The 22047-nt window shown below is 40.5% G+C and overlaps 3 protein-coding genes across 3 annotated transcripts; 1 reads left to right on the forward strand and 2 right to left on the reverse strand.

Moving 5' to 3' along the window:
- Positions 1-11181: 11181 nt before the first annotated feature.
- On the reverse strand, positions 11182-14332 carry LOC108035707 (cytosol aminopeptidase). The gene is made up of 2 exons (XM_017111430.3): positions 14074-14332; positions 11182-13477 (listed from the first exon to the last, which is right to left on the reverse strand). Exon 2 carries the CDS (start codon positions 13160-13162, stop codon positions 11549-11551), a length of 1614 nt encoding a protein of 537 aa, XP_016966919.1. The 5' UTR covers positions 13163-13477; positions 14074-14332; the 3' UTR covers positions 11182-11548.
- Positions 14333-14887: 555 nt separating this feature from the next.
- LOC108034690 (uncharacterized) lies at positions 14888-15707 on the reverse strand. Its single transcript, XM_017109631.3, has one exon. The coding sequence runs from the start codon at positions 15611-15613 to the stop codon at positions 14966-14968; it is 648 nt and encodes a 215-aa protein (XP_016965120.1). The 5' UTR covers positions 15614-15707; the 3' UTR covers positions 14888-14965.
- A 1039-nt stretch (positions 15708-16746) lies between these two features.
- Positions 16747-20477, forward strand: LOC108035528 (probable ATP-dependent RNA helicase DDX20). Its single transcript, XM_017111197.3, has 3 exons — positions 16747-17028; positions 17095-19244; positions 19312-20477. Exons 1-3 carry the CDS (start codon positions 16839-16841, stop codon positions 20200-20202), a joined length of 3231 nt encoding a protein of 1076 aa, XP_016966686.1. The 5' UTR covers positions 16747-16838; the 3' UTR covers positions 20203-20477.
- Positions 20478-22047: the final 1570 nt, after the last annotated feature.

Consider the following 22047-nt stretch of genomic DNA (forward strand, 5'->3'; position numbering starts at 1 on the left):
ATTGTTTGCGGAAGTTGTCTTTAATGGCGCCCGAGCAGCCACACCCTCGAGGACCATCCAACCGTGGGTACTCCACGCCAGCCACTTTCTCCCAGATTCCCCCGCCATTCATTCGGTCCGCATTTAGTTGACCTTCAGCTGCAAATAATTTCAACTCATTGAGTTTAATGTCCTGCGCCTTATGGGCGTGGCACGGCCATTTATAAGGCCTGGTGGCCACGTGCATACAGTGCGTTTCAAAACTAGGGTTTTAATTATACTTAAAGCAATAGCCCGAAATATGTTAGAGATATAAACTTGTATCAATATCTTATTATTATTTTATGTCATATTAAACACATTTGTTAAAAAAATAATTCTTAAATGCCTTATTAATTTTTAGAACATTAAATATATATACTTGCAAATGCTTTAGACAAATTTTTTATAATATTCTAATAAATTAATTTATTGTAATTAAATTTCTTTGTTACTTTAAAAGAAACTGCCATATAGTTTCGAGTCACACCGTATATTAGCTTTATCTGGCCACGTGTTTTCGACCAATAATCGCATGATTTATGGCTGACAATGGTCAGGGAAGTCCTGGTCCAAGTAGGAAAGGCTCATAAATATTTTGCCAGCCTGAATTAATTTTTTCCCTTTTCCCCATTCTTGTTTCCAATTTTCTGTCGTTGAAAATTGTATTTTAATATGGGAGCCCAGAGACAGACTAAAATGTACAATATTTGCCCCTTTTCAAGATGTCGGGCGGTCGCTAATGCGTTTATAAAGTGTTAACACTGCGTATGCGTAATATTTAATAGCAGCTTTGCAGATGGCTGACTTCCCTCTACCGCCTGTAGTTTATGCTCATATAGAATTTGATTTATGCTTATAAAGAGGGGTGCTGCGCCCTATTTTATGGCTTCGTTATGGGTTGGGCTTTGGGGTAGGAAACGAGGTAATAAAAATTTCAAGCTCACTCGTTTTGTTGAGATCCTGCAAAGACAGTCGTTAAATTAATTGCTGTGATTATTGCCGGGAAATTAGCACAGATCAATGATAATCGTTAAGCTTAAGCCATAAGCTTAAGACAATGAAACTTTTACGATCCCAACAATATAAAACCCATTTGTTTGGAGAAATCCAACACAGCTCTTTTTGCACAGCTTTATTTTAAAATTAATAAAAACATGTTACCCATATTGCAAATAATAAAATTAATTACTTAATATTCACGATTAATAATCCCAAAAAAATTTGTTCGTTGTTTGTAAACTTAAAATAACATTTAAACTTATCATTTGTAAACGAATCGAAGCTGATTAGTCAATTACATTTATCAAAACCCTATTGATTGACTTAAATCGACTTTAGTATAAATAGTAAATGGACTTTGGAAGAAGTATTAAATTTGCATTTAGGCAGAACATTTAAGCAGACCAAAGCGTGGCCCATTCCCCAGCGGCAAGGCTAATAATTTATGCTAATTCACTTGACTGCCATGCAGACAACCATCGGGCCACAAAAACCCAACGACAATGGCATCGACTTCCTGTGGCCGAGAGAATATCAAGCTGGCAAAAATTAAATCGAGTCGCTTGTACTTTAGTCAATTGCACCAAAGTGGCCGACTAATTGCCTGGGGACCCAGTACAGGAAACGAATTTGCATTTCGGTTAACGCATTTGAATATGCCATCAGGATGTGTGTGACACAAAGAAGAGTAGTTCTCTGAGTAAGCCGACTCGTTAACATGATGAAGTTAAATAAAGCCCGTAGTAAGGCATAATTTATTTAAAACAAACAGACGGCTGGCAAAAAGTAAAAGTCGGACGAGGATAAACAGAATCACAGCGGGCGTTCATATGTGTGCTTTCTTGACAACAGTAAAGGTAAAGTAAGTAGTGTTGTAAAGTGGTGTTTAAATAGTTCATTTTAAAAAAAATACGGGTTTTGTGAACAATGGTCACACTTTTATAGTATGCAGACAAGTACAGTTACGTAAAATGATATTCACTTAAATTGTGAAGTAGTTTATTAAAAAATGGTTAACAAAATTGTTTATCAATTAAAAAAACATTTTTGTTTATAAAATATAAATTTATTCCAAGTAAAATATTGGTGTGAAATATATTTTTAAATATTTATTTAACCCCGTCTGTTGGTGCGTCAGTTTTCCATTTGCCATTCGCATTATTATGCTCAACACTTAGTTGCCAGTTCCTTTTCCAGCTCGACGTCACCACGACCTTCACACAGTGGGAAAAGCAAACAAGAAATGGGCGTTACGCGTCCCCCATCCCTTGAATTTTCCACAGGATTGAGTAGACTAAGCGTTTTGTCTACTTTTGCCCGGGCATCCGTTTCTGTTACCCGTTTTATCTTGTTGTTCATTTTATTTTTCCCATTTTTTCGCTTTTTTTTTTGGTTCATAGTCACTTAAGGATTCATGCAGCAGTTGAAGCCGCAAGCAAACAGGCAGCACCTTGTTCATGTAGTCAGTCAGTCAGTGGGTGAGTGGGTGGTTTTGGGCTCCCTTTGTGGGGCGGGGGTGTGGTTGAGTGGTTCTGTCAGACGCCGGCGGACACGGCCTGAATTTTAAAACCGTCGGTAGCACATTTTTCAGCCTTGAGACAAAGCAAAGCCTGCGGTTTCCAGGCATCCATCATGGGCCTATTTATTCGCACTGATTTTATTTTAATTTCATTAAAATGATGTGACAGTACTTAATTGGTTTCCATTGTGAGCGAGACAGCCCAGGCAGGCGGATTAAATCGCTTTAAATTATGGGGACAATAAACTGCCGGGCAAAGATAGCCACAATCTGTATGTCTCTTTGTGCGGGCGAAAAATAAAGTTTTCTCTGAGATAAAATTCCATTTAGCCATTGTTTTTAATTTGACAATAGTTTATGACAAATCATTTATGAATTCAACTGCATTCCGAATTTCGATTATGCTCTATCAACAGAGAGAGTTGCAGTACGAGTAAACAAAATGCGTTTTCCATTAGCATATTTAATTTTTCAATTATGCATTTCGCCCACTTTTTGCACACGTTATAAGCATAGACTCTCTCGGTGCCAGTGCATTATAAACAGTTAACCCATAATCTGGAATGTGGCTTATGCTACAGAGTTTCGCCCACATCGCATCCTCACCCGTTTTGGCCAAGGACGAGCCGCCACTCGACGTGCAACATTCAAATTGAGTTGCATAACTTGGCACTGAGGTGAGTGAAGCCATTCAAATGCAAATTCCATTTGCATTTGACACTGGGAAATGTCAGGCACAGTCATCATCCGATTCGTGGGAGGGCATGACCCTGCGAATTATGTCCGCCTCGGGTTCCTTTGTCCTTTGTCCCAAATAATTAATAATAATGCGGGGCCATAACACCTGCTCATAAATTTGTAGACGGGAAGGGGAAAATCTGTTTAAGGGATTTAGAAATGTTTGGAAACTAATGAAATAGCGAGGAATATTGAGGAATTACTTTAAGAGGCTTATGTTTCCTACAGAAAATAGCATTATTAATGGAATTATTATTGAAATAAATAGAAAAATATGTTCCACATTTGCAAATTACTATTAATATTGTTGAATAATGAAAATATATTTATTATTTCTTTTAAAGAATTATTTCTTTAATCAAAAGCAATCCTTTACACTCCCCTATTTTAAAGCTTTTAGTTTATCCCTTTTTGCACTTTTAATCCGCTTTATATCAAAGATTCTAAAATATTCGCTACTTTTTCGCAAAAATGTTTCCTTTAACCCTTTGGCTTTCGGTTGAATGTGGACCATGATGGCTAAAAGGAGGCTTAACACTAGAAGAACCATCCTCAGCCAACTATCACCCCAGAGCCCCAAAAAAACCGACAGTCATGTGTGTTTAAAGAGCAAGCGCTCCAACGCCCATTATTCCATTTAGATGTAAATTACCCAGTTGGAAACGCGAAGTGAAAACAGGAAATAAAAGGAAATAAGCAACAAGCAAACAATGAGAACTTGGTCCTTCCTTTTTCCCATTGTTTGACTGGCGGTGCTTTGGACGTTTGTTTAGGACACCAGCAGGACACTTTAACCCACATTAGCTCAACTGGGATGCCCAAAAAGTTTGCATACGTTAGGCCAAATGCTTTGCCCCAGCTTTAAGCCGGCGAAATTTCATTTCGAGCTTCGCCATCAAAAACTAAGATGCAGATACAGATACCACTCCTGGGGTTACGTGTCACTGGATACCGAGATAATGAGCCTGCAATCAGCATTTGCCACAAATGCTGCACATTGAAACACTGAGAGAAGGATTTATGTCAATCATTAACAAATCATCAAAAAATTTTTTTAGGTTTAGGAAGTTAAAAAAAAATACTTTTAAAAAATTGCAACACTTTGAAGCATCTTAAATAATTTAAAAGTATTTTATTGACTATCTAAACGTTAAATTTGAATTAAAAACTTAATTAATAGAATTAAGTAATAGAATTATATATTTCAAGTTCAAACCTTCTTGAAAAAAAATATTCATAGATACAAAAAATATGTTGAAAGCATTGTAAGTAATTTTTTTAAGTGTCCCTTCATAAGCCACATTGTTCTTGCCCCGTTCGTAACTTCCGTTTCCGGTTCCCACTGGTTTTGCATCTTGCAGTGTGCTCGTCTGAGCCTTCTGCCCGTCCGACTTTTGGCCGCAGATTCAGCTCCGTAGAGATCGTTTTATTCGGTACGTGCTGTGCATCGCAGTGTAATGCCATAGCCATGCCATTTCGTACATAAATTAATGCAGTCGTGATACAATGCCCACAGAAACTCCACGCCACTCACACACGCACACACCCAGTCACTCCGGGAGAAAGGAGGAAGGCGGACACAGATACACACACTCACACACTCGCCGCCTTCTCGACACCGAAATGCTGCAGTGTAATTTCTCTTTTGGCGTTATTAAATAGAAATTTCTGTTCCATGACTCCGTGTGTGAGCGAGTGTCTCTGCCAAAGTTTCCTTTCATTCTTCCTTTATTATTCCAGCATTCTTTTCTATTTTTATTTTTGGGTTATTTTTGGCAAATGTATGCACTGCAGATTTTTGGCTTATCTTGCGGGACTTTTGTCTGTCTTAAAGTTGATGGCCAGCATTTGCCGAAACTTATGCAAAAGAAAAGTTGGGTGGCAAAACTCTCCAATGATTACTGTTTATTTGCACAGATAATGCGTAAATGTTTTGGCTTCACAATAGAAACTTTAAGCTGCACCAAATAACTGCAATGCCTTTGGAGATAGGGACAATTGTGATTTTGAAGACCTTTGCAACACTTAAATAAGCTTAATAACCCTTAGCAACACTTAAAAAATCATTCCTTTATCGAAAAAGGTTTTAGTTAGATGAATAAAAATAATCTTTATTGATTAAGTTTGCTTTGCGTTTGGAGATACGGACAATTGTGATTTTGAAGACCTTTGCAACACTTAAATAAGCTTAATAACACTTAGCAACACTTATTGAACATTTATTGAAAAGGTTTTGATATGATGAATAAAAAGATTTTTTTTGTTTAAGTTTTTTTTTAAATGATTAAGAGCTTGACTGCTTTACCAAATAACCCTTAAAGTCAAACACGGCCCAACCTTCTGCCCATTCAACCGTGTAAAATCAATTTTAATTTTCCTTTGGCATTCCTTTGCTCAGGAACATAAAATAAAAACAAAAATATTTTTTTGGCAAGTCACTTGGCAGGTCGGTAAAAGCCCAAAAATGGCCATAAAATTTTACGCAAGTAACATCGAGAAAGGAGGCTGGCTATAGTGGCCCAAATGTGTTCAGTTCGTATAACAGTTTGCCGAAAGAGTAAAATCGTTGGGAGAGCAAAAAGGTAAGAAAAGTTGGATTTGAAATGATGGCTCCGCATTGAAATGGTAATTTTCGATCGGAAATTCATTAAGTCGAAACTCTATGGCACCGCCTAATTAAACTGATTTATTGATAAAGTTCAGGCAGGCAAATATAGAATATTTAACGATAAAGTTAGGCAGAAATTATGTTAGCAAGGAAAAAGAAAAAACCTGGCTCTCACCTGGCTCAATTGGCTGACAGCCTTCGGACCGGCTCACAATGCTTGGCAACATAATTCAATTGGATTGCCAAGGACTTTGAGCAAAGGATATTTTGATAGCCCATGTGCGCGCTTGGGTTCGCTCTTTTTTATTTTTGCTTTTCCTCCTCTTTTCCTTTTTTGGGGATATTTTTCTTGGGTAAATGGGATCAAGTTGTCGGTGCTTTTGATTTGGGTTTTCCGGCGGATAAGAAACCGGCTTATCAACGTGTTAAGCCTTGTGTTGCTTGTTACACCCAAAAACATTTTCAAGCGTGAGCATTTATTTTTGTTTATTTATCGAGGAAATGGCACTGCTGCAATGGGGCTCATTATAAGCTTTATCAAATCCAATTATGTCAGAGGCTGACAAATTTCCGCATTCTCCCCATTCGCTGTGTCAAAATATCAATGCAAAAAAGAAAAATAATAATAAAGCAACGTATTTTCCAAATGAGCCGGACACAAAAACTGGCGTACAGTCCATGAAAACAAATGGGATTTTGCGGGTCCTATGTCAAATAAATAAAAAAAAAATAGAAAATAAAATGAAAATGGCTGCACACCATTAAAACACAATATTAAACGCAATCAGTGTTTGGCACAGACTTACATAATCCATTGCGCATAATTGAAAATTTAATTTCAGCAAACCAAAAGCTAGGTTTTCATACGTTTCCGATAGGGAGATGATGTGTTGTAAGTTGGCGGGAAATTGTGGCAATATTTATGCGTGCAATTTGAACCCTTTTTTCTATTAAATGAAAAACCTATAAATTGCGGCAGCATATTTCAATGAAGCAGTAAATATTTTGCATTGCTATGGGTTTAATCGTTAATATTTCACAAAATAGATGGATATGCAAATCGAGTTGGTAAAGACGGATATTACTACTTGAAATATATATAAAACATAACGAAAACTCATTATCAATATTTTTTATTTTTATTTAGTTTAAAAGTATGTGCACACAATTTAAAATTAGCTTAAGTTCTTAAATTCTTTGCCACTTGAACAATGGGAAAATAAACAAATTCAAGCGTTTTTCTTGCCTGTTTTTGTATGCCCATTTTCATTCCCCCTCGGCTCCTTTTACCCTTGGCCCAAATGCATTTGAGCCGGCTTTTCATTGCGCTTTGATTACCAAGGCTCCAGTGTTGTTGCCTTGACTTTTGGCCACCGTCGCCGTCATTCTGTTTTTTCATTTACGTCTGTGAATTGAATCAAGTTTGCCTCGTTTCCGGTGAACGCGAATCATTTTTTTCCATTTCTTTTTTTGAAAACTTTCCTTGCCATGGATGCAGCCAAGTTTTTTCCGCCGGAAAACACAACATCCGCTTTTTATAAATTCTCAATTGTGCGCGAAAATTCGGCACAAAGGCAGTGGAAACCCAAAAAAATCAAGGAGTGGCGCGAAAAAAATGTACAAATAGTCAAGAAAAAAGAAGTGACAATAGTGTTCTATCTCAGCAATTTTCACGATTGTTGCTTCGTTTTCACGGATCTCTGGTTACGTCTTTTTAGCCGCTAGGCTCGCACAGGTGACACTTTGACAGTCATTTTAAGTGGATTTTCACTGACAGCTAAGCATTTTTTGGCGGAGTTATAGACATCGCTGAAATGCGAATGTTCTTCAGATTGACAGTATAATATACATCCCTTCTCAAATGTATCTAAAAGTGTAAAAATATTTTTATTGCGCTTTAAATAAAAATAGCATGTGTTGTAAATAAAATATGCTTTACCCTTTACACCCAACCTGTTAAAAATACTTTCCCTTCCAAAATACTTACCTCATTACCGAAATTATTTTAATTAAATTGCCTGCTAAATGTTTACACGCATTTTTGAATGGAAGTAATTAAATACAAACAACTGGATCAAGAGCAGTTAAATTAAAACAGCCCTTGCTGCAAATTTGTAGTTACTAAAAAAAGTTTTCAAGGTCTAATGAATAGCAGCTAAAACGGCATCCACAAATTGAATGGAAAGTGAGGGAAAATTTTAATTTAGCAACGCCCTTCAAAAGCGTATGTTTGGCTCCCCTTTTTCGGACGGAGGCCAACACAAAATTATGCTGTGGCATTAATTAAAAGCGACTTCATTCCATCGCTCGGCAATTCTGAGGTTTTGTGGGCGAAGGGCATGTCGAAATTGGGGGCGAGTTACACTGACCACAACATTTATGGGCATTACGCATAGTGCAGCATCGCAGGGCAAACAACCAGAGGAGCAACCACACAAAACACGTTGCACAACCGGTGTGCCTAATATGCCCCTTAAATGGACTTGTTATGGCTGTGTATTTTTGGCACTCACTGTGTCAGAGACCCAGCCACAAAATTGCTCTTTACCTTAGCCAAAAACAATTTTGGGGAGTTTTTAGCTGGTTTTAAGTTGCAACCGAAATGTTTCTTAGGGATTTTAGTGAATAAAAATGTAGAAAAAATTTAAATTAGGTATATAAACATATAAAATTGGTAGAAGGTGACTTTGCTATCGGAATCTTTTAAGGAATTTAATATTAACGCTTTTAAACGCTCGTATCAAAAATAAAAAACCCCAAGAACCTGCCTAGAAACATGATAAAACTAAATTTTAAATGGGTGTAAATAAAAATAAATAATTGTAAAAGGTATTCTCTTTTTTCAGCCTTCTCTCTTAGTTGCTGTCTCATGTCACATGGATATTTTTCATGTGCTTTTCCTTTGATCTAGCAGTAACTGTTACACGTTAAAATTTCATTTACTTAGAAAATAAAGCACTTTATACACTTCACAACAGTTTAATTTGCAAACAAAGGCTCACAAGGTGCCACCATTTATTTTTAAAGGCCTACTCAAATAAAACTATTTGACTTTCCATCTACGAAGCACATGTATGGCATTGTGTTCTCCTCTTTCATGGCCTTCAGCCTTGGAACCTTATCGACAGCATCGCAGCTCGTCAGCTGACCTTTCCGACAGTCACCTATCACAACGCACCAGCTGCATCCATCAAAATGTGGGTGGTTCGATGGGTTGGCCTGGCAGTTGGATGGCTACTGGTCTGCAGACATGGTCGAAACGATTTGTCTGCCGGCCAACTCGTCCAGCCAAATGGCATTGCATGCCAATGCATTCGGGCCACTTGGACATCCTCGGCTGACTGTGACACGCTGACGTCCGAGCACGCATATCCGTTTCCTGCCAATGGCTGTCATAAATAACAATGCACAGAGACGGACGGGGGGAATTAAGATGGCTAAGAGATGGACAGAGGTGGATTATATCGCCGTGACATCCAAATGGCGGCCAAAGGTCAACTGACCGACGCTCTGACCTTTGCTTTTAATTATCCGAGGTTGCAAATCGTTCAGCCGGAAGTTCAGCAACTATTTTAAATCAACGCAACATTTTTTTGATGGATTAACCAACTATTTATAATTAAATAATTATTTAAAGTAAAAAAATTAAAATAAGTAAGAGATATCCTCCTTATATGTTATATGCTTTTATTATAATTAAAGAAATCATTCACAATAAAGTACCTAATAGGTTCATACTTATCCTGCATGTTTTCAAAGTTCTAAAAAGACATAAGCTTAACACGCAAGTTTACAATTCTGAGAACCTGTCAACAGATCATATTAAAGTGACAAGCTGTCCTTCTCCTTTAATTACCTCAGCCCCCAAAATTAATCCCACCGAATGTGCGGCAACTATTTTTAACGTGACACTTTAATAGTTTCAAGCCGGGAAAAGCGGAAGCTTACTTGGCAGGCTACCAACTTGCTGACAACACTGCCAAAAAAAAGAGGGAGAGCAGTACAAAATTAAGCCATAAAAGTTTTTACACCTCTCACACAGAACAGGTTGTCGGCCCCGCCACCGACTTTGCCTCATTTTTGGCTGCCCCCCTTTTTGGGGGCACTTTGCTGTCAGCAGTTTTGCACGATTTCCATACAAGAGGGTTGCCAGGCTCATAATGAAACACTTTATCATTACCAAAGTTGACAGGGCGGGGAATGAGCTACACTGCCGTACAAGAAGCTCCTGAAATAATTATTCAAAGCGCTGATTTTGGCCAGAGAGCGTGAAACCACTCACTGTTCCACAAACTACTTATAAAACTTGACTTATTATGAGTTAGATTATTAAATATTTTAAAAACAACTATTTTAATTTTTTTAAATATACATTTAATCTAAATATAGGTTTTTTCAGTGCAGGTCCACAAATTTCCGCTGGTCCGTGAAAAATGTGTGCAAAATATTTTTAAAGCCAAACATGGGGCTATAATATTGACATTGACAGATTAGCTGCCCTGCACACTCTCACACTTATTAAGCCACCAACTCAATTAGCACTTCATCGACCAAAAAAATCGAAATCGAAACCCCAATTGAAACTGCGCGGTTAATGATGAATGATGCGGTGTCAATCGCAGGCAACTCTCTGAAAAATTGTTTTAAAATGCATGTGAGTCTAGTTTTTCGCGTGGTCCTTCGCCCTTTCTCCTTTGTCGAGTATTAATCCAAACCGTTTTTACATCGCTCGATTGAATTAGTCGACAAATAGATTGCAATGGAAGAAGCCGGGCCAAAATGGCACGTCTTGTGCGCCGGCAAAGTTTGAAATTTAGCCGAGCTGAGCCGGACATCAATAACGTGCTGAAAACTTTGCCATAAACTTGGGGATATCCTGTCACTCCAGCTCTCGAGACTTCCCGAGGATTCTCATCCTTCAATTTGGTCGCCTCATTGATATGCCAAAAGTCGAATTAGTTTGCAGAGTGGGTGGCATTCGGCAGCTCTTTGTGTTTGTCTGACTCTGACGTTGGCCAGTTTGAGCACCGAGGACCAAGGACCTTGGACTGCATTTTAGTGGGTATATTTTCCAGCCAGAAACGCATAAAATTGGTACAGGCTGTGGGTAATAGTTCGCCTGGAAAGCAGGCTTAAAGCAATCGACTGGGCTTTTAAAGAGCCAATAGAAATATTGAAGTCGTTTTCAAAGACCTTAAATGTTCTTGAATACATAAAAATATCTTAATTTAAGGGATGCCACGCATTTCGGTTTAATTTTCCTAACAATTCCCAAGAAATTATAAAACCACATTGATTTCTTCAAGGACCCTACAATTTATTACATCTGGTTGACAGCCGAAATGGTTAGGAAGTGAGTGATACAATGATTTATCTGTGTCAATTTGGATATTTTTGGACTCGAGACACTCTTTGCCAGCCAACTCAGCCCCGGGATGCGGCCGAGTCATGAACATTAAATACAAACATTGAACGTGTTCTGGTCCCTAGTCCTGGGACGTCGGTCAACAGCTAAAAACGATGGGTCATCACCATCTCATATCTCATATATATACACTTGAAGCCAAACATCCAATACCCGGGGTCTCGAGAGTCGCCTGCCAAAGAACCAACCAAAACGTAACCGTAGTCATCATGGGACTCGTTGAAAGATCGAACATAGCCTATTTGGGCTGTTCGGGACAGGCGATTTGGTAGAGGAACTGCACCAGTGTCCTTGTCGGCCTGCCCGTCATCCTGCCAGCCGTGAGATAGGGTATCAGGCCGTAGGTGCTCAGCAGTCCAGTGCCATAGGTGTCCAGATGGGCCCAGTCGCTGCAGGGCACAAGTTCGTGGAGGACAGCGGCTGCCAGACAGGATGAAGCATAGCCCTCACCGTCGTTGAGGAGATCGAAGCTCAGGTGCTCCGCCACACGATCCTTGTAGTAGCGCCACAGGGGGAATCGCCACAGGCGATCGCCGGTCAGGGAACCAGCCCTCTGGAACTGCTTCCAGATGTAATGCGAGTTCGACCAGATGCCAGTGGCGCCGCCGCCCACCGCCTTCTTGACGCCCTTGCACATGGAGCCCACATCCACCACGAGCCGCGGCTTGTACGTAATCTGACCATAGAGCATGGGATCCGAGATGACCACCACGCCCGTTCGGCTGATGTTTCGCACGGCCAGGGACTTGGAATTCAGCAGGGTGACCACATCGCCCGGCTTGCAGGACATGCCCGAGGGCAGGTTTTCGCAGAGTGGTATCACGGCCGTAATATTGATGGGCAGGGACAGGGCGGCAGCGGCTCGCATGGCGGCCAAAATGGAGGCGGCACCGGTGAGATCGCCCCGGAACTCGTCCATTCCCTTGCACGGACGCAGGTTGATTCCACCGGAATTGAAGGTTATGCCCTGGCCCACCAGCAGTATGGGCTTGTCCTCGGGGGCAGTGCCGCAATAGGCGACCTCCAGGAGTACGGGTGGCTCGCAGCTGCCCTTGGCAATCATGAGGAAGGAGTTCAGATGCTGCTGTTCAATCCACTCCATGGTTCGAACCTCCACGGTGATGCCGCAGGGGCACAGGGCATCGACGGCAGCCTGGGCCACAATGGTGGGCGTCATACAATTGGCGGGGGCATCGCAGAGTCTCCTGGCCAGATTCTGGGCCTCCGCCTTGAAGAGACCCCTCGTCCAGGACTCCACGTCGGGTGAACCGTGCAGCTCCAGTTTCGGTATAGTGCTGCGATACTTCTTGGCCAGATTCTCCTCGTACCGCCAAATGGCCAGGGCGGCGCCCTCGGCCGCCTGTTCGGCATAGTCCATGTTGTCCACATGCACCTCCGAGCAGCCAATACTCTGCAGGGATCGGGCTCCGATGCCGGCGGCTATGCGCACATTCTCCATGCCCTCGTCCAGCATTTCCAGCTCGTTGAAGGCTATGCCCTCGAGGCCCACACCGACCACGCAGATCGAACGGAAGTCGTTGTCCACATTGTTGAAGACCTTGCCGCGACCCAGACGTCCGGTCAACTTCGTCTCGCAGACCAGTTCGGAGAGCTTGCCCTGGACACGATCGTCGAACTTCTCGCCGGCGGGTGTGAGTCGAGGTCCCTTGCCCGACTCCTTCTCGTAGAGACCCAAAACGATTCCCTTGCCGCCCTTCACGGCATCGCCCGCACCACAGCCGGCGGTCACGTGGCGAACCGATCCGATCTGACAGGTGGGCACCACACTCACGCGAACTCGGCTCAGACTCTTGGCCAATGCCGGTCCCTTCAGCAACAGTTGTCCGCGCATATTGTCTAACACGATCTAGTATTATATCTTCTACTGTGTGTATACGATCTATATGCTATATGTTTTCCGCACAATTTTGACAACTGCTCGTTGGTCTGTTGTGTGATGGTTCGGTATGTTGGTCTTTAAAACTTGATCGAACAATTTTGAGTCTCCACCGTTAAGAAGTTTTGTCAAGTGTCCAAAAAATATGTTCAAAAATATTTCATTTGATAACTCAAAATGTGTAGTAAAAAATAAATCAAAAGAAATGCGGAGTCTGCTTTCCTTGTTTAAAACCGAAAGACTAAACCAACCCGAACAATTTGTTATTAACTGCAAAGAAATGGATTACTAGATCGGTTAGAAAATGGAGTTTCAGGCAGGGAAGTGTCAGGGATTCCACTTGGTAAAACATTTGGAGCACTCAAGGAAAAATACTAGAAGCTGGTATATTTTATTTCCATTATTTTTCAAATTATTATCTATTTTAAGGTAGAAGCGTTCTACTTTTTTAGAAAATATATTAACTTATTTGCTTTTTTAAAGTACTATCGATGGTTTAAAGTTTTGGCAAATATTTTTCACTACCAATTAATACTATGCACATGCAAGTGTATCAAAACTCATTTACTAAAAAACTGGTACATTTATAAAAATACAAGAAATCGGTTCTTATATAGTATGTTATTGGGAACTAAAAAATATATATGACCAAACAAATTTCAAATGTATTTTAGAATTAAGCCCAACAAAATTATTTAAACCTGTCTAATATTTCGCATTACAAACTTTAACTAAAGATCATAAAAAACCTCTGCAAAGGTATAACTTTTAATAATACTTCTAACAGTTCTTAGGGTAAAATATCTCATATACATATGAGGTTAAGATACTAAACCTCAGCCTAGATCTACGGAGCTATTACTTACCGGCAAGTCAAAACTGTGGACCGAAAGGGGAATCGAAAACCGTTCCGAATCGTGTGCGCTGCCAATGGAGAACTCAAGTTGTGATCCTTGGAAGTGACGTGTATCCCTGTCCGCTGACCGGCACAGCTCCTGCTGATCCTGCCGATTGCACAGCTCGATATTTTGAGAGTCCAAAACGCGTATAACGTTCGGCACAAAGACAATTTACACAAAATGTTTATTCGGGTATAATTTTGAAATACTCTCGGGGAAATCTCGTTTTAAAGTGAACTTGGATCGGGTGACTGTCATGTCGGTGATGTCGGGATTTCTGTAATAAGTTATTAATTATTTAGTGGTCCAAAATCAGCAATGTCCTTCAAATTAAAAATTGTAATAAATTTATCTTACCATTTATTTAACCATAAAAGGATTAAAGAAATCAGAATGGTTAAGTGTTGTCCTATTAAGATCTCAAAATGTTTCGTTTTCATTTGAACTGTTTTGCACATGCAAATTTACCCACTCTTTTCACTTTTATTCGCACTGAATAAAACTGCGCAAGAAAAAATGATTGTCGCTTATTCTCCACACGGTGGAAAAGTTTTTCCCAACAATAAAGTTCAAAGCGGTGCAGAAAACTTCATGGAAAGTTTACTCTTCTGTTGATAGAAAATGGCGTTTATTGTCGCAGGCGGAACTACAGAAGTATGAACAATAAAAATAATGTTGACAAATTAAAGCAAGCCATCACTTTAGTTAGTTTATAGAGTTACCGCTTTCACCAAGCTTTAATAAACGTTACATTATTTGTATTATTATTATAAAAACAAAATTGATATTTACAAAAATAATGTCTTATTCCCATAATTTAATCTTCCAACAAATTAAAGTTAAATCGAAAGTTTCATGCTCAGTCCAGCAGATGTGTTTCAATGTTGATGTAATTTCCGGGCAGCTGTGAAGCCTCCTCCAAGGATACTCCTCCACCAACTATCTGCGACCAATGGGGAATCAGAGCCACTGCCAAAAGACGGTGCAAAAAGAGCAGTCTTAGCTCTCCATAAAGCTGTATAGCCCTCCAGTTGGAAATGCAGAAGTGCTGAGTAATCTTATATAATCGCATATAGTTGATAAATCCGCCGGCCACAAAAGTCAAGATCCAGGGTAGAGCAAAAAGAATGAATTTATTCCAAGAAAAAGGTCCCAATTCCGTTGGGGAACCGCTTTTATTTCTGTTGAGCCAATTATTTTTGACCTCGGCTGCAGTTTTGGGTTCCTTTAGGATGCCCTTCCTCTCCTCCGTTTCCTGTCGCTCTGTACTTTGCAAGTGTCGAGTGTACCAAAGTCCTAGCATAACCAGCAGGGAATACATCATCGCATTGACAAACATCCAGTGATTGTAATTATAGCCCAGTTGGAGCGTTAGATTACGATCCACTGAGGGATACACTGTTTTGATATTGGCATGGGCCTCGACCACGGGCTGGAGATCTGAGCATAAGTGGAGTGTTGTCAGCAGCACAAAATATCCAACGTCACGCATCTTGGCCTTGAACATGGTTTTAGAATTTAGATTTTTTAGGCGAAAATAAATTTTTTATCTGTTATTCAATAGGGAAGAGGTTATCTGACATTGTAGGTTCGGAAAATGATTGCTATGAAAAGGCTATCCCAAAATTGTATTAGCTTTTATAATATTTTTCCCTAATTTTTCACTGTTTTGAACAGTTAACAAGGTGGATAATTGATATCATTAATTTTCTGGCAGACTCAAACATTTTAAAAAAATCTCAATTTTTGATTACGATGTAGCATCGTTTTTTTTTACGAAAATGGGTCAAAAATTAAATTTTTTAGGTGTGAATACCAGTTTATTGGACGAGTTCAACAAGGTATGACAATCCATATTTGAGCCAATATTTTTATTGTTTCGCCCAATAAACTGATTTTATTTGTGTGGAAAGTTAAGAATTCTTGTTTTGCCCAAAAACCAATATTCCTCTGTGATCTATTTTGCTGTAACTTGGTCAAAAATAGTCAGAAACCTAAAAGATGCACTGTTTTTGACAGCTATCTAGATGGTTAATTGATATAAGTCATTTTCTGGCGGATTCTAAAAACTAAAAAAAAATCGAAATTTTTCATTTTTTTTTGCAAGGGGTAGCATTGTCTTTTTTTACGAAAATGGGTCAAAAATTAATTTTTTTAGGTGTAAATGCCAATTTGTTGGAAATTTACTTTCGTTGTTTAGCCTAAATACTGATTTTTTTTTGTGAAATGTAGACTTTTGTTTTTAATACAAAAACCAATAATTTTCTTTGACCTTTATTGGCATAGCTCTGTTACATAATCAACAATATTTGTAACTTCAGATTAGTGATATCTTTATACTTAGGATAAATATATCCTAATGATATCTCTTATTGAATTATAATAGTAAATAATTAAAAAAAAAATCAAAAACTTTTGAACACTTTTTAACTACTCATTTTTGAACACATATTTTCAAACAATTATTTTGTGAAGTAGTGTAACTAAATGCTTTTATGTGATGCACTGCTGAAAATGTAGTGGTGACAGCAGCCACGGTTGTGATCTCGGCTAAAAGCTCCGCTGAATAATTTCGGTATTTTTTTCTACTGTTTGAAGTATATGTTTTTGGTATATCTATTCCCGCGCCTTATTTTTCGACCGGTAACGCTGCGGTCTCACTTCGCAGTGAAACATTTTTGAGCCTGAAAGAAATCCTTTGATTTGCTGGAAAAATAGGAATATCAACCAGGATGGAGCGCAACATGGCGCACAACTTGACCCGAGGGGAGCAGAGGACCAAGGATGTGGAGCCTGGACAGGTGAAAACCTTCGGGGAACTGCGCCTGTCCCAACCCCTGCTAAGGGGACTGAAGCGCCACAATTTTGTGACGCCAACGAAGATTCAGGCGGCCGCCATACCCATGGCCCTGACTAATATGGGTAAATATATCACAAAACACTTCACTTACAGAGGGCTTACCATTAATGGTTGTTATGCATCCGCAGATCTGCTGGTACAGTCCAAAAGCGGAACCGGCAAGACGCTGATCTACGTTATTGCCGCCATGGAGGGCTATCGTCGTGGGATGACACGACCTCATGCCTTGATCGTGGTTCCAACTCGAGAGCTGGCCATCCAGGTGCAGGATACCTTCTTCTACCTGTGCGAGTTCTTCCAGGACTTTCAATCGGCCGCCTGTATCGGCGGCACCGATGTGAGCACCGATCGCAGGCGCATCAAGAAAAGTCGCATCATCATTGGAACCCCAGGACGCCTGTTGCATCTCTATCAAAATCGCGTTCTGGATGTCTCCAAAATCGCTCTTCTTGTCCTCGACGAGGCGGATCAGTTGTATCAGACGAAGAGCCTCCAGGATACCGTCACTCAAATCATAGACGTTCTGCCCAAGAACCGGCAAATAATTGCCTGCAGTGCCACTTACGATCAGGATCTGGACGAGCGCCTGGCGAAGATCATGAACCAACCCATGCTTATATCGAATTCCGAAAGGGCCACTGTTCTTCTGGGCATCCGTCAGTTTGTCTACGAGTTGCCACACCAACAGAACAGTGCCGAGGAGATGAAAGCTAAATTGCAGGCTCTCGGCCAGATCTTTAACCAGTTGCCTTATGAACAGGCCATCCTCTTTGCTAGCTCCCAAATGCGAGCAGATTCGTACAAGAACTACCTGGAAGCCAGTGGTGTGGAGTGCCATTTGATCACGGGAGCCTTGAAACAGTCGGAGCGCTTAAATGTCTTTGAGGGCTATAGAAACTTTACCATGCGCACTTTGGTGGTCACCGACTTGATGGGACGCGGTGTGGACTCTGCTCATGCCAATCTGGTTGTAAATCTGGATCCTCCAGATAATCATGTTACCTATCTACATCGCATTGGTCGCGCCGGTAGATTTGGATCAAAAGGCATAGCCATCACGTTTGTTGCCTCCGCGAAAGAGAGCCAGAGATTCAAGGAAATGTCCCGAAAGAACGCCACTGCTTGGTCTGTTCTGGAGTATCCAAAAGAGCAAGTGCCAAAGGACTTCAATTTCTGGGATTTCGATAAGTACAATTTTCCTTATTTCATCAAGGAAGACATTCCCCTTCAGGAAATGCCCGTGAAGCGCATACCACCTGTTAAAGATAATCCAAACAACGGGGAGTTGGATAAAGATGAAGACAAGCCTGATGTTTCTTCCAAAAAACAAACTTTAGAAAATTGTCGAAAGCAAGTTGAGGCCACGAAGACAATGGAAGAGTTTAAAACGAATCCGAAGACAACTCCAGATGGTGCCAAAAATAGTCCAGTGGCCTTACCAAATGTAAAAGATTATAACGAATATAGTAAGCCCAATACCATATCTAACAAGGAAAACCTGGAATTAAACGAAGCGAGTACTTCACAGAATAGTAAGAAACCCAATATCAAAGAACTTAACCAGGTCGATAAGGATATTAAACCGCATGCTAATGACATTTCCCCGGCTAAAGAAAAACCCTTGAAAGGCACTGCATTGAAGAAGCAGGAAAAAGCCAATAAAACTCTTAGTCCATCCAAATTATTTGCAGATGCCTTAACACAGATTGAGAAGCAAACAACAGATGCGCAGTTAACACCAGTGATAACAGTAAATGAATATTACATTGACAACTACATGGATGAAGACATAAAACCGACAGACGACAAAGAGAACCAACCCTATAATGGAACTGTTTCGCAACTGCAGACAAAGAACGACTTGAATCCGGAGGAGATGATTTCACCGGAATTGACACCAACAACCCTGACCCAGGAACCGTCGCCAACCACAGTGACACCGCCGGCACCACCAGTCAACTCAATTAATAACAAGACCTATTGTCTGGCTGCCCCCACACAGACCAGTTCGATGACCATACAGAACATGGTGATCTCAAACACGGTGGACGATGCCAGTAGCATCAGTTCGGATAGCTTGGGGTGTGGCTATCACAGTGATAAGTCCTACGATACCTTCTATACAACCAGTGATGAGGAACTGATCTGGGAGAGATTGGAGACCAAAAAGAAGCGCCTGCTAAAGAGAGGCAAGGGAAAGCGTCGTCTGTTTCTCTACAAAAAACCACTTCCTGAGAGAAATGTAAACCTCGAGGTTAAACGTAAATATAAACTAAAGGTGAGTTTATAATAGAGACTAAAAAAGAGCGTAATAAGTTACTTAAAACGTGTATTTTCCTTTACAGAAACTTGTTGAGCACAACAAATTATCACTTTTGCCTGGTACGAATCTGAATCACATGCTCAAGAAAGTCAAAAATCGTGAGAGGGTCCTGCAAATGCTGTACGACTACAGCAAGAAAAACAATTTGGACAATGCAAAGGTTGCCAATTTGCTGGATAATTTCTATGACACCATGCTGGAGCTTTACAATGATAACATCAAAGAGCGCAATAAGCAAGCCTCAGAGTCCCTTAAGGAAGACTTGGTGTCTCTTGGTCATAGTCCTAGCCAGGAGTCTTTGATTTTGGAGAAGCCAGAGCAGCAGAACAAGCTGAGTGTCCATGTGACCCATCAGATGAATATTCCACCCGTGCCACAAGCCGTCAATGATGTCCGCATTAATAGCGAAAGCGAATCGGAGTCCCACGGGGATTATGACGAGGGTGAAGATGTCTATGTTGACGAGGAGGAGTCAGTGAGTGACGAACACAATTCATCGAGTGGTTTTGTGGAGAGCAACGAGAGTGTTTCCTCCGGAATCGATACCTCAGTTTACGAAACTGAGTCTACAGGCAGATCAGGCAATGCTTCGACCTCCTTTTTCACCGATGATGAGTCCGGCAGTGAGGAAGATGATAGCTTGGATTCCACCGAAGAAGAGGATGAAACCACGGATGAAGAAGCTCCAAGCAACGTTAGCTTGGCTGGATCAAGCACTCAGGGATCTGTGGGAGAAGAAAGCACCGTTGAGTCTTCGCATGCTGATTCGGATGATGATTCCGTGACTGTGACCAACGTCATACCTGTGCAGAATGCCACCAATGATGCCCAATCCATGTGGCTGCAGACCTTCAACATGCAGTATCAATTCATTGCATCCCATGTGGCCAATCACCTACAAAACTATAACTAAATTGCTAGGGAAGCAAAACTAGTCGAAACTCAGGCCGTATCAATAAAAAATTACTTTATCCACAAACGAAACGGAGCAGTTCCAAGAGGCTGAATCAGTCTCTCTCTTTTTACATCTTTATATCGTAGTCTGTTAAAACGTTTTTTCTCTTGAATACTCAATATCAAGATAGTTGATACCATGTTATAGACTTTGGAATGCGAACGATGAATGTTTTGTATGCAAACAATAAATTGCAGACTTTGTTACCAAAAATAAATGAATTTAAACATGAATTTGTACTCTGAATTAGTTTACTGTTAACTTTGTTTTTCAAATTTATTGTTTTTCGTGTTTACTCGATCTGCAATCGCTTTGAACAAATTAATCCGCAATGTGAAAGTTAAAACCCTTTAATCACAAGCAAGTGATTTATCTAAGAGATGGGAAAACAAACATTTTCCTTGGTTTTGGCCAGGCGGATGAAGGTAGAGAAGCGGCGCCAACTGAGTGCCGGGACATAATTCATATAGTCAGTGGGATCGGCTACGGCATCGACCATCGGGCAACAGACATCAGCTGTGTTGGCAGCAGCAGGCAACATTGTTGCACGGCCGCCGCTCACTTTGCATTGATTGCAACTGGCCTAAAAGGTGTTAACCCATTAATTAGCACTTGTCAAAAATCGGCCCCTAAATATTGAAAGGTACTTTAACATCACTGCAAAAGTTCTGTTTATTCTTTACACTCAGAAACCAAAACAATAATTTTTTTTAAGTAACAATTATTACATTTTTTATATAATCTTCATTTTAACTATAATATTTATGAGGTTATATAAATTATCATCTCAATTTTTTTTTTATAATGCAATGAAAATTAGTTAACATTTTAGAGACTCTATATTTTCTAGATTTAACTATGGAAGTTCTACTGAGTATAATTTAATGAATATCATATGCAAGAATATATTTTAAATGGAATATTGTTAAGGGAGAAAATAAAATTAAATCAACCTGAGGACTTATATTCCAAAGGTATGTAGTTTACTTTAATAAGAACTATTCATAAGTCACAGAAATTTAAGAAGCCGTCACATTTATCCATAATTGTTTTTTAAAGCTAATTAAAAATAAACCTAAAATACCTTTTTAGGTTTGCTGCCTTTTATGAACCGATAAGGGAGTGGCTTTTAATGGGTTAATCCAAGGAGACGGTCCAAAGGCGGCAGGCCGCGTCGGTGGCACAGTCAAAACATTCGCCCTGCGGTCGAGCACGCAAAAAAGCCGGCATCTGGATGGGACTGCTCAGTGGTCTCCGATCCCCAGTGCCCCGATCCCCCGACCCACCGACCTCTGGAGGAGCCCCCCTGCGCTCCGAATCCAATAAGGAGCGTGAGAAAACGCGCCGCCGATCGCGAATGCAAAGCGAGTTGGAAGCGACAACATTTTATAGATCCTAGAGACACGGAGCGATGCATTTTGTCGCTGCCGCAGTGGCAGCAAACTCAATTCGATTAGCGATAAATGCGAGATGCGAAAAATGCTCGGCCAGCTGTTGCAGGTGTTAAAGTTTTATAATGATGTTAACATTTTTATGGCCCACAACAAAATAAACTAAAAATTTGTTCGACGCAATAATATTTTGCGGTCCCGCACTCGTCCATATATGGGGGCACGGCCAATTGCCGCCGCTTTTTCGTATTTCTCGTATCTGGGGGCTAAGTGGAACGCTTCAGGGGCCAGGGCAGGCTGCAGATACAGATACTTTTTAGCCGGGCCGCACAAAACTAATTAAAATAGCTGAACGTCGTGGAAACAATTATGGCCAAATTACTGGAAAATTAGGTAAAACATTGTGTGGGGG

The sequence above is a fragment of the Drosophila biarmipes genome, chromosome 3L (genome assembly GCF_025231255.1).
Source record: "Drosophila biarmipes strain raj3 chromosome 3L, RU_DBia_V1.1, whole genome shotgun sequence".
NCBI lineage: Eukaryota > Metazoa > Arthropoda > Insecta > Diptera > Drosophilidae > Drosophila > Drosophila biarmipes.

What these genes read in the sequence shown, in the direction of transcription:
- LOC108035707 (XM_017111430.3), bottom strand. Translation starts at nt 13,162, where the DNA reads ATGCGCGGACAACTGTTGCTGAAGGGACCGGCATTGGCCAAGAGTCTG.
- LOC108034690 (XM_017109631.3), bottom strand. Translation starts at nt 15,613, where the DNA reads ATGTTCAAGGCCAAGATGCGTGACGTTGGATATTTTGTGCTGCTGACA.
- LOC108035528 (XM_017111197.3), top strand. Translation starts at nt 16,839, where the DNA reads ATGGAGCGCAACATGGCGCACAACTTGACCCGAGGGGAGCAGAGGACC. An exon ending in CATGGCCCTGACTAATATGG is followed by an intron (nt 17,029 to 17,094) that starts GTAAATATATCA and finishes ATGCATCCGCAG; the next exon opens with ATCTGCTGGTACAGTCCAAA. An exon ending in AACGTAAATATAAACTAAAG is followed by an intron (nt 19,245 to 19,311) that starts GTGAGTTTATAA and finishes TTTCCTTTACAG; the next exon opens with AAACTTGTTGAGCACAACAA.